Here is a 12,944-nt window from a genome sequence, read left to right as displayed (position 1 = left end):
GTTATTACACACTGCTGGACCAGTTAGGACTGGAACCTGGGACTCGTAGCTCAGGGGTATGGACACTGCCATGGTGCCACACAAGCTCCAATTTGAGCAACTTCCAATTAACAGCAATTAAGACCCTTGAGTAGTCATTAATGGGCACTTAAAAAAACTCAAATCTCCACCTCCAGGACCATGTGCCACATAGTAGATAAGTTAGCTGGTTTCCCAGGTAACCAGGGCACCCTGGTATTGAATTAGGGTGGAGTACCTCCAATTTCACCAATTTGGGGCCAATCAGAGACATGGATAATGGGGAGCTGGTTGCCTCTGAAAGCCACCCGTCCCCCACCTTTTCATTGGACCTCCTTGACTACCCTCACCACATGACAAGAAGATCGAAATCGCGTGGCTGGACCACCCACCCACAATGGTGGCGGTTGACAGACTTTTTAGGACCCAAATGCTGCTGTCTTCTGATTGCCTGTCAGCTCTCTGGGAGCCAGGTGGTCACTGGTGAGGCCTGTAACATCCTCGCCCTTGCCTGTTGGTTCTTATTGAGGGTGAGTTATCTCGACAATGGGGATGGAGTGTCAGTCACCAGCTAACACACTCACCCTCCCACTTAGACGAGAAAAAGGAAAATCTCAGCTGTGTAGCCCTCGGGTGAAAATGACTTGGACAACAGAAGATAATTGAACCAGGGAGTACCAACATGACACAATTCTCGTTTTAACATCATACATTCTGCCTGTCTGTCTGCTTTTTCCCTACTACGCCACTATAAATTCCAGTCCACACTTTGATTATGGAAAGTGTCACTGTAATCTTTACTCTGTTTTGATTACACAATTCTGCCAGTGATGGCACTGTTGTGCTTCCACTGGCGAAAAACACAATTACAATCCGACAAGTTTACATTACAAATTTGAAACATAAGATTTATAACGGAAAAGCTGACAAAGTGTATTAAAGTGGTTTTCTTTATCACTTGTAACTACCACTTGGTTGATACCAACGTTCACACTATTTAAGCCAAATTAAAAGTCACAAGGGTCTTTAGTTTAAACTCAAAGGAGATCCTTGGACACTGTGTTCATATTGTCCTGATATTGGTGTTGGGTAGGTAGAGCCACCATAGCTTCAACCAAAAGTTAATTCCAGCAACATTACTGTCAAGAAAGATTGTAACAAGGAAGGCGACAATTGTTTGGGTTTTCTGAGATTATCAGTCACATCTTCAGCGATTTCCCCAGGGATAAAAGGAGAAACCATTAACACTGGATATTAAACCAAACAGATGCAGCTCATTCAATATTCTGCAGGCCAAAGGCAGATTGAATTTTCAAAAACTGGTTGAAGTCTTCAACCAATGTGTTGTCTTGACCTTGCTCATTCCACACGTTGACCGTCAAACTGCACATTTTGCTTTTGTGTTCATTTCACATTTCTGATGTTGAAATCTCTCCTATGCTCCAAAACCAGATGTATCCTGGCGACAATCTCAATGGTCCAGATGTAAATTTCTCAATGCATTGATCGCATTAGATTTCTCTATCTGCATCATACCTCCCCAGACAATATGTCAATTCAACAAGTCTTTAATGCACTCCAAATCCGACTGAATAAACTTTACTGATCATGCTACATTTCATGAGCCATTGTGGCTAATGAACTTTGACCTTTTTGTTGTTTTTATCTTTGATATTTGACATACTTCAAGAAACAAAGACATTCAGATGGCAAAAGATTAACATTTACTCTCAGCGGGTTTGTCACATTGTCTCACCCAATTTTCTCATAGATACATCAAATTGTTCCTACAGTTCCCCAAGTCTTGTGTGTTCAACTTCCTTCTGATTCATTTGTGTTGGAGTCTTCAACACTACTTCCTCTTATTAAGTAGGATACAGGAGAAGTCATTATTTGTGAGATGAGGCAATCCCAACGTTTACAGCAAGAACAAAGAACCTATTAATATTTTGGCACTGGAAATTGTCAAGACACATAGAGTAGAAGAGTACTATCTAATGATACTGTTCCCTCGCTTTTGTTTTAAGGGGGAGAATGAAAGAGGTGAGAAGGTGGAGAGAGAAGAGAAAGAAGGAAAGAAAGGGAAAAGAAAGGAGTATGAGAGAGAGAAAGAGAAAAGGGATTCTGGCAATTGAGAAGAGCAACCAGAGATGGGTTGTAGAATAACAGAAGTGGAATGGGGAGAAGACTCCCGCCGCTCACTCACATCTTTTCTCAGTGTTTTCTTCCCAAGGGTTGGATGCAATTCATTCCAAAGGTGGCTACTGTAATTGCAGAATGTGACGCATTCAGAGCTTGTGCTCCAGACACAGGCATAATTTTGCAGGGTGGATTTTTTTGCTTTTTTTTGTTGTTGATTGTGATCATAATTCCATCCCTCAAATCAAATTCTCCCAATCCTTGGCTGAATCACAGGGAACAAGGCGTTAATGATAGGAAAACGTTTTTCAAAACAAGTCTTTTTTTTATTTAGTCTGACACAAATGTATCAAAAATTCAGCAACATTAATTTAAGGATATATTTCGTGACCTTCAAACCTCAGCTACGTTATCAGAATTTAATACTCTTTCATTTAGCTTTCATACAATTTCAGTACAGTAACTGTATAGACATCAGATATTGATTGTCTATTTTCAGAGGGCAGTCAAGCACTTTCACGTGTGTATATTATATATATATATATTACATGTATTCAAGAACAGAAAACAACTGATAACATGGTACCAAGATATTGCTCACAGAATTTCTGAAGGTTTGAGAACAACTTTTGACACTGCACTACTGTTTAAATCAGATACAAAACATGACCATTTTAAATGAGCAAAACTGACTTTTTCAAAAAAAGCTATTTTCTCTTAATTATATGAGCCTTCAGCACCTCTCAACCACTGGGACTATTTCCAATGCTCTGCACTATACATAAATTCTAATGATGTGTGGCAGTTGTCTATAAGCAGTTGTGCTTTGCATTTTATAGCCCATTAGTACAGACTCCTTTAGAAGGCTTGGCTTGGACAACGACAGGAAATTCAACAACACACGTGAGAAAATACCAGCATTAAAACATGACTGCTGCCCAGCAGAATTTTACTCGAGTGACATTATTTGGGATCATTTACTCTTTTTGTTTTTATTTCGGAAACAATCTGTTGACAGTCCAGGCAATGAGAGGCACTCTTGATTTGTTTATGCATAGAACTCCTCCTGTTTCTCAGGTTTTTGGTAAGCTATGCTCGCCTGCTTCGGCTCTTCCAATGTGTAGCTTCCCTCGTCCTTTTTCTTCATTCGATAGATCAATAGCATGACCAGGAAGGCAGCAAAGAGTGCTCCGACCACCCCCCCAACGACCACCGCTGTGCAGGAGGAAACGGAAGAGTGTTAATAATGCAGTTTACCTCCCATACCATTGAACAAGGGGAGTCAAAATTGGTGCAGTCTCCAGTTGGAGGTGGGTCACGGAATGGAACAGATTTGTACCATTGTATGCAGATTGAATTCACTCCCGTGGATCTGAAAGCACAGAATGAGGCCATTCGGCCTACTGCATCTCTGAAAGAGCTCTTTGAAAGAACTACCCACTTACTTCCTTCCCGGCAGCCCTGCAAATTTTCCTTCATAATGATATATCCATTACTGTTAAAGATATAGTTGAAATTGCTTCTATCGTCTTTCCCTTGCAAGAATGCACTTCAAACCTATCCTCTACATTTAAGATATTATTATACAGTTTTGTCAAAATTATCCAAATTGCTCTTTGTCCAAGAATTTGGGAAACAGGAAAGTCTTACTTATTTATTCATGGGATTTGGGTGTCACTAGCTGCACCAGTACTTAGTGCCCATCTCTCATTGTCCTGGAGGAGGTGGGATTGAATCACCGTAGCCTGTTGTGTGTAGATACACCCACAGCGCTGTGAGCAGGCAGTTCCCTAAGTCAAACTGATCAGAGCAGAGGGGTTTCTCAATTCAGACCAATGAGTTGGGAACTTTAGAAATACAGTGGAGGAAGGTGTAACTCACAGTTCCACAAAATTAGATCAAAGTTATGAATTTGAAACAAGATATTTGGTCTAACTGGTCCATGCCATGACATCTCGTCCCATTCTCTTCTTCATCTTATCCTTTCAACATAACGTTTCTTTCCTTAATCCCTCTTGCATTTATCCAGTTTCTATACTATATTCGTCAACCACTCCTTGTGCTAGCAAATGGCACACATCCATCAAAGTTCCCTTTATTGGTTTGTTTTGGTGACTAATTTATATTCACAGCCACAAATTAGGGGAGGCTTGGCCTGGTGGTATTATCGCTGGAATGTTAATCCAGAGACCCTAGTAATTTTATGGGGACCATGGTTCAAATCCTGCCTAGGCAGATGGTAGAATTCAATAAATATCTGGAATTATGAGTCTAATGATGTCCATGAATCCATTGTCAATTTTCCAGAAAAATCCATCTTGTTCACTAATATCCTTTCAGGGAAGGAAACTGTCATCCTTACCTGGTCTGGCCTACATGTGACTCCAGGCCACAGCAATCTGCTTGACTCTGAACTGCCCTCTGGGCAAGTAGGGACAGGGCAATAAACGCTGGCCGGGATAGTGATGCCCATGTTCCGTGAATGAATATAAAAAAAGGTCTTTAGAATGAAATTAGATCATTCTACAAGAATTTGTGATAAATCCAGTTTTCTTTAAACATCATTACGATAGATATTTTGTTATATCTAATTACACATTTATGTGGTTTGATAATATTTTGGTAATATGTAACATATTACCATTATTAAATGTCTCGAAGTGCAAGATTTATTGGCATGCTTTTGTTATACACGGAAATACTTTGGCCAATCTGTGTCAGCAACATCTCACTGATCAGAAGCTAAATAACTGAAGGTGTTAATGAAGGACAGTGCTGGTCTGAATAGTATCAGGAATGAGGGACATTGGTTAGTGAAAAGACTGGAGAAGCTGGGAATTGCTTTTCTTGGTACAGAGAAGGAATGTATAGGATTGAATAAGGACAAAAAAGGGAAGCTTATTGTAGCTATCAAGGCTTAATAATAGCAGAAGTCGTAGAGAGGTGTAGAAAGTGCACAGGGTTACCTAAAACAGAAATTAGGAGAGTGTAACATTGGTAATTAAAACATAGGATAATCTAAAGGCGTTTTATAAATAACAGGCAAGACAATGTCCAGGGAAAGTGTGTGGCCCATTAGGGATTAAAATGGCAATGTGTGTGTGTAGCTGGAAGATGTGGCCGAGGTTTTAACTGATTACTTTGTTTCTGTATTCACTACTGAGGAGAAGAATGTATGTATAGAAATCAGGGAGGACAACTTTAACAAATTAAACAGATTAGCATGAAGAGGCAGGATGTATTGATGGTTTTGGTGGGCTTAAAATTGGATAAATCCCCAGGCCCAGATGAGGTGTATCCTAAGCTGTTGTGTGAAGCAAGGGAGGAGATTGGAGAGGATTTGACGTTAATTTTCAAATAAAGATACAGGAGGGATGGCAGAAGACTTGAGGACAGCTAATGTGGTACCATTATTCACGAAAGGAGGGAGGGATAAATCAGGGAATTACAGGCCTGTGAGTCTCACATTAATTGTAGGGAAACTATTGGGGGGGATAAAATATCTGACAGACAGAATAGGTGCTCGGAGAGACAAGGGTTAATCATGGATAGCATGGCTTTGTCAGTGGAGATTGCACCTAAAAGATTTGACTGAAAATTTTAAAGCGGTAGCTCAATGTGTAGATGAGGGTACAGCAGTTGATGTACTGTACATGGACTGAATTATAATATTTCAAAATTGACAAGGTGTTGCAGACTGGTTGAGAAGATAACATCCAGGGCAATTTGGCAAACTGGATTCGAAACTGGCTGAGTGATAGGAAGCAGAGGGTGATGGTTGAAGGTTTTTTTTATGACTGGGAGCCTGTGTCCATTGGTGTATTACAGGGCTCATTGCTGGGCCCCTTGTTGTTTATAGTTTGGATTAGTGACCTAGACTCAAATGTAAGAGATATGATCAGTAAGTTTTCAGATGACATGAAAATTATTGGTGTGGTAAATAACAAAGAGGAATGATTTAGACAACAGGAAGATATAGGTGGACTGGTGAGTTGGGTTGAACAGTGACAAATGGAACTTAATCTTGAAAGTGTGAAGTGATGAATTTTTGGAGGACTGACAGGTAAGGGAATAAATGGTAGGATCCTGAGTAGTACTGATGATCACAGGGTTATGAAGGCATATGGGATACTTGGCTTTATTACTCAGGAATTTAATGCAAGAGCAAAGAGGTGATGATGGAATTGTTTACAATGTTAGTCAGGCCATAACTGGAGTACTGTGTGGAGGGCTGGTTGCCATATCTCGGGAAGGATGTGACTGCACTGGAGACTGTGCAGAGGAGATTCACCAGGATGTTGCCTGGGCTGGAGCAACTCAGCAATGAAGAGACAGTTGACACACTCGGGCTGTTTTGGAGCAGAGAAGGCTGAGTAGGGATCTAATTGAGGTGTACAAAATTCTGAGGGGCATAGATAGGCTCAATAGGAATAAATGTCTTCCCTCAGCCAAGGGGTCAATAATCGGAAGGCATAGATTTAAGGCAAAGGGCAGGAGGTTTAGAGGAGATTTAAGCAGAATTTGTTTCACCCAGGTGTTGGGGGCTGGCATCTGGAACTCCCTTTCTGAAACGGTGGTAAGAGATGGGAACCATCACAACATTCAAGAACTATTTAGATGAAAACTTGAAATGCAACAACATATAAGGTTAGGGGCCGAGTGCTGGGAAATGGGATTGAAGAAGGATAGGTGCTTGATGACTGGCATGGACATGATGGGCCAAAGGGCCTCTTTCTATGGTGCAATATTGATGCCTCTATGTTAAGAAAAGACTTGATAGAGAAATTTAGAATCATGAATAGATTCAATATGAGTAATTAAGAAGAAACTGATGGAAATGTACTGAGTCTGAAACATTACTATTTGGGAAAAGGCATTCCTACAGTTTCAGAATGGACATTCACAGCTGACCTTGGAGAAACCTGTCTGTGGGAGCTCACAGCAGAGAAGCAGCTAAGTGCAGAGGGTGTTGTATGTATGGAATGAGCTGCTAGAGGAAGTGGTGGATGCTGGTACAATCACAACATTTAAAAGGCATCCGGGTGGGTATATGAATAGTAAGCTTTTAGAGGCATATGGGCCAAATGCTGGCAAATGGGACTAGCTTTATTTAGGATATCTGGTCGGCACAGAGAAGTTGGACCGAGGGGTCTGTTTCCGTGCTGTACAACTCTATGACTATGACTTTATTGCTTTATTTTGTCATCAAAGTGAGAAAGTTTGTGGATGGAATGGTAAAACATTGTGAAACTGCACATCAATCAGTAAATTGTTGGGCTTTTTCCCTGTACTTCCAGTACAAAACGGAAGCGCAATTAAATGGCGTATTTTTTTCCTGAAATAATGTCAATTCTGTAAGGAGTGTTTATTCTGTTTTCTGATATACTCTGTCCAATATATCAATACAAAGGAAATGTGAGACCACATCTTTTTCATTTCCACCATCCAGTTCTTTAAAACAGAAGCAGGGTTTATCAGCTCGCTGTGGACAAATACATCTGATGGCAGAGAAAGAAGAAGCATATAAAAGGGCATTCCCAATACACCGAGTCATAAAATTAGTATGGCACAGAAGAGGCTATTTGACCCATCAAGTCTATGCTAGCACATTCCAGTCCATTGTTTTATCCTTGTAATTCTGTAAGTTTATTTACCTCAAGTATTTAACCAATTTCTTTTTGAAATCATTTGTCATTTCAACCACCCTCATAGGACATAAATCTCAGGCACAACCACTTACTACAAGAGAGAGTTATTCCTCACATGCCATCCACATTCCTCCAAACCGACCTTTTACTAAAAATCTTAAATCTGCATCTCCTAGTTCTCGTACCATCAACTAATGGAAACTCTCTTTTGTCAATCTTATCTCAACCCTTCATAATCTTGTTAACCTTGATCAGATCTCTCCGGCTCCATGGAGAACTATCATTCTCCATTTGAATCTTGTAGCTCATTCCTGGAACCATTCGGGTCAATCTCCACTGCACCCTCTCAGGGTCTTCCGAAAGTGTGGTGGCCAGGGCTACATAAGACACTGTTAATTTGTTCATAAGCTGTGGACAACACTGGCAATAGGAACATTTGATGTAAATCCCTCACTGTCCATTGCACTGAATAGCTTTTAGAGGGCAATTAAAAGTTAACCACATTGCTGTGGGTCTGGAGTCAGATGTAGGCCAGACCAAGTAAGGATGGCAGATTTCCCTCCCAAAAGGACATTAGTGAACTAGAGATAACAAGGTGTGGAGCTGGATGAACACAGCAGGCCAAGCAGCATCAGAGGAGCAGGAAAGCTGACGTTTTGGGTCTAGACCCTTCTTCAGAAATGAACTAGATGGGTTTTTACAACAATCAATGATTGTTTCTTGGTCACCATCACTAGTTTACAATTTTAGATTCGTTAATTGAATTAAAATCCTCTGTTTGCTGTGGCAGGATTTGAACCTATTTATTAACCTGGGTCACAGAATTACTAGCCCAGTGACATTACCATAAAACCATAAGACATAGAAGCAGAAATTAGGCCTTTCAGCCCATCGGGTCTGCTCCAACATTCGATCATGACTGATAAGTTTCTCAACCCCATTCTCACACTTTCTCCCTATCACCCTTGATCCCCTTGACAATCAAGAACCTATCTATCTCTGTCTTAAATATTCTCAATGACCTGGCCTCTGCAGCCTTCTGTGGTAATAAATTCCACAGATTCACCACTCTCTGGCTGAAGAAGTTTCTCCTTATCTCCATTCTAAAAGGTCTTCTCTTCACTCTAAGGCTGTGTCCTCGGGTCTGTCGTACCAATGGAAGCATCTTCCCAACATCCACTCTATCCAGGCCATTCAGTATTCTGTAAGTTTCAATTAGATTCCCTCCTTCATCCTTCTAAACTCCATCGAACATAGACCCAGAGTCCTCAAATATTCCTCATATGCTAAGCCTTTCATTCCTGGGATCATTCTTGTGAACCTCCTCTGGACCCACTCCAGGACCAGTACATCCTTCCTGAGATATGGGGCCCAATATTGTTCACAATATTCTAAATGTGGTCTCACCAGAGCTTTATAAAGCCTTAGAAGTACATCTCTGCTTTTATATATTAGTCACCTCAAAATAAATGCCAACGTTGTATTTACCTTCGTAACTACTGACTCAACCTGCAAGTTTACCTTAAGAGAATCCTGGACTAGGACTTCCAAGCCCCTTTGCACTTTAGATTTCTGAATTTTCTCCTCATTTAGAAAATAGTCTATGCCTCTAATCTTCCTACCAAAGTGCATGACATCATAATTTCCCACATTGTATTCCATCTGCCACTTCTTTACCCACTCTGCTAACCTGTCTAAATCCTTCTGCATAGACCCTTCTTCTGAAGAAGGGTCTAGGCCCGAAACGTCAGTCTTCCTGCTCCTCTGATGCTGCTTGGCCTGCTGTGTTCATCCAGCTCTACACCTTGTTATCTTAGATTCTCTAGCATCTGTAGTTCCTGCTATCTCTAAATCCTTCTGCAGCCTCCTCACATCCTCAATACTACCTGTCCCTTCACCTATCTTTGTATCACCTTCAAATTTAGCCAGAATGCTCTCAGTTCCTTCATCTAGACCACCACTGTGCTACCATCTTCCCCATGGATATTATGGCATAAATAAAGCTTTATAAAGGTTCAATATAATTTCCTCACTTTTGTACTCAGTATCTCTACGTATGAAGTCAGACTGAACTCAGCTCTGCCTTCACAGTATTCACTATGCCTTTCACAGTATCTTAAAATTCATTTAGGAGTTTTTCAACTTAATTTTAAAGCCTGACTTTGCGAATGAAGGCCTAAGCAGAATAAACTTGCAAAATACACTGAATGGTATTCACATCTGACCACATAATCCATTCAAATTGAATTTCCTCCATTTAAAACATGCTCAAGGCTTACCTCCTTGAACAAGTTTATGGACACTGCTCTGAATGTGTTAGAGCTCCTGTAACCTGGGTTGTGGTGCCCTTTGAAGCAACACTTGCCATAATGGTCTGGCTATTCGACCTTCTTGACACCAGCTCTAAAGTCAAGGCTACTCTGCATCTGGGGCAATACCACAATAATACATCACTGTGTCCTCAGTATAATCTGTGCAGCAAAGACTACTGAAGGAAGAAGCTTACCTACTAAAACTTCTTTCCTCTCCAGTATGTTTTTCTGGGGTAATTGTGCAGCTGAAGATGAGCTCCCCGAATCGATTGCATTGTCTATCATATCGGGGAGGCCGTTCATCCCAGTACCCCTCCCGATTGGTTGTGTGACGACAGCAAATACTTCATTATTTGCCTCTGGATTTATCACTTCCCCTTCCTCAGTGATTTCAAAGTCTCCACTCGGACCTCCTGCAGCAAGAGATTCCACTTCGTTGTTGACAGTTGTCCCTTTGATTATTTCACTGGAGTCATCTTTCTGTGTGTGCTAATTTTTGAAAGAAAAAGTGATTGGAATTGTTCATTAAAAAGCAGATTCATACCCAAGTCCCTTCAGATTTAGCTTGCTATGGAAATGACAGCGTTGGCAAGAAGTAGAAAGAAGCAAACCCTCCAATTTGGCTTTCCTGCTTTCAAAATGCACAATGCTTTATTCAAAGACATTGGGGGGGAGGGGTTCATTTTAATCATTCTACCCTGTCGCAGTATGACTCACTGACTTCAATGCATGGTTAAATTGGATTTATTGCAAGGTCAAGATTGCTGTTTAGTTCCTCAATAGGTGGAATAAGTTGCATTTGTGCCCAGAGTTGATAGATGTGAAGCTGGAAAAGTACAGCAGGTCAGACAGCATCTGAAGAGCAGGAAAGTCAACGTTTCAGGCCGAAACCCTTCATCAGGGCTCGCATCACTCTTGTGCCCATTTGGGTGGGAGACAAATTCAGCAGTGCTCCTGATACCAAAGGATCTCACCTGATCCTTTAGAATTAAGTTAAAATTGCTCCCAAACATCTGTCTGTCACCACGATTCAGATGTGAGCCAAGCCAGCAAATGCAAACAAGCTAGAGAAAAACAAAACCTGAAAGAACTGCGGATGCTGTAGACCAGAAACAAAAACAGAAATTGCTGGAAAAGCTCAGCAGGTCTGGCAGCATCTGTGGAGAGAAATCAGAGTTAACGTTTCAGGTCGAGTGACCCTTCCTCAGAACTCGGAATGCCAACAAGCAATTTGACAATGCATCCTGTCCTCTGTACAAAAAAAATTGTTAGCCAAGAGAGTTCTCAGCACATTCCAAAGAACTGAGCAATACAAAATTGAGGGGCTATAGCACAATCACTGGTGGGAGGCTGTAAATACAGATAAGGACTTCAACAGATAGCTTTGAAGGCAGGTTATTTTTCTAATCAACATGTTCAGAATGTTATTACACACCCCTGGAGCAGGTGGGACTTGAACCTGGTCCTCCTGGTTCAAAAGTAGGGATGCTACCCACTGCAGGAGAAAAGGGTGCTAATTGTTTGGCAACTTGACCCAGATTGGCCAAGGTGTTGCCATGAGAAGGTAATGAAAGAGTATGGTCTCTCCAGTGATTATAAATTGTTGTGATTATTTGAAATTCCACATTCTTGTGTTTGTCTAGATGATTGAAACAGGAACAGCTTTGACAACAATATTCAGCAATACTCAAGATCAGAAATACAGGCACAGATCAGCGACAACAGTGTTCATTAATTCTTTTGCAAGGAACCTTTTTGAAGCTTGTCTACCTCGACAACTTCTGTGAACTGTTTTTTCCTCATTCTGAAGAGGATTGTATAAAAAGGTAGAGATGCAGACAATCCTGAGTTCCCTTAGAGCCATGTCTCCATTCACAGGGGAGAGTCTACTCATGTTTCTTTAAAACTGCACAGCTGCTGTTAATCCCAGGATTATACACGCTTTGACAAGAAAGACCACAGAACATCAGAGAAAGCTTTGCAATCGAATCCATTCCAATGTTGAGAATGCCCCTCATTAATACATTCAATTGTTATGAATGATTCTGTATCTAAGTGTGTTGGGAATTCTGGGTAGGGGAGTTAGGCCTCACTGTCCTGATTACTACAACCACAACTTCTTTTTAGTAGCAGCTTGTAACATCCTAATATGCTTCACAGGAATGATTAATCATAGAGTCATAGAGCTGTAGAGCATGGAAACAGACCCTCCGGTCCAACTCGTCCATGCCGACCAGATATCCTAAATAAATCTAGTCCCATTTGCCAGCATTTTGCCTATATCCCTCTAAACTCCTTCTATTCATGTACCCATCCTGATGCCTTTTAAATGTTGTAATTATACCAGCCTCCACCACTTCCTCTGGCAGCTTATTCCATACGTGCACCACCCTTTGCATGAAAAAGTTGCCCCTTAGGTCCCTTTTAAATCTTTCCCCTCTCACTTTAAACCTATGCCCACTAGTTTTGGACTCCACCGCCCCAGGAAAAAAAGACCTTGGCTATTCACCCTATCTATGACCCTCATGATTTTATAAACCTCTATAAGGTCACCCCCTCAGCATCTGAAAATAACCCCAGCCTATTCAGCCTCTCCCTATAGCTCAAACCATCCAACCCTGGCATCATCCTTGTAAATCTTTTCTGAACCCTTTCAAGTTTCACAACATCCTTCCTACAGCAGGGAGACCAGAATTGAATGCGGTATTCCAAAAGTGCCCGCACCAATGTCTTGTACAGCCACAATACGACCTCCCAACTCCTACATTTAATGCACTGACTAATAAAGTGAAGCATACTAAATACCTTCTTCACTTTCCTGTCACCT

At 41.1% G+C, this 12,944-nt stretch overlaps 1 protein-coding gene across 1 annotated transcript in view; it reads right to left on the bottom strand.

The window, feature by feature from the left end:
- Nucleotides 1-791: 791 nt before the first annotated feature.
- Nucleotides 792-12,944, bottom strand: part of LOC109917517 (syndecan-3-like) — a 206,583-nt gene continuing 194,430 nt past the window's right edge. The window contains exons 4-5 of the mRNA XM_048613265.1: nt 10,312-10,606; nt 792-3,372 (exon numbers count right to left, since the gene is read on the bottom strand). Coding sequence (XP_048469222.1) covers nt 3,206-3,372; nt 10,312-10,606 — 462 coding nt within the window. The 3' untranslated portion in view covers nt 792-3,205. The remainder of the gene's footprint in view (nt 3,373-10,311; nt 10,607-12,944) is intronic.

This window comes from Rhincodon typus, chromosome 27 (assembly GCF_021869965.1).
Source record: "Rhincodon typus isolate 14 chromosome 27, sRhiTyp1.1, whole genome shotgun sequence".
NCBI lineage: Eukaryota > Metazoa > Chordata > Chondrichthyes > Orectolobiformes > Rhincodontidae > Rhincodon > Rhincodon typus.
Note: the sequence above shows the minus strand (reverse complement) of the source record. Positions and strands in the feature narration are given on the sequence as shown.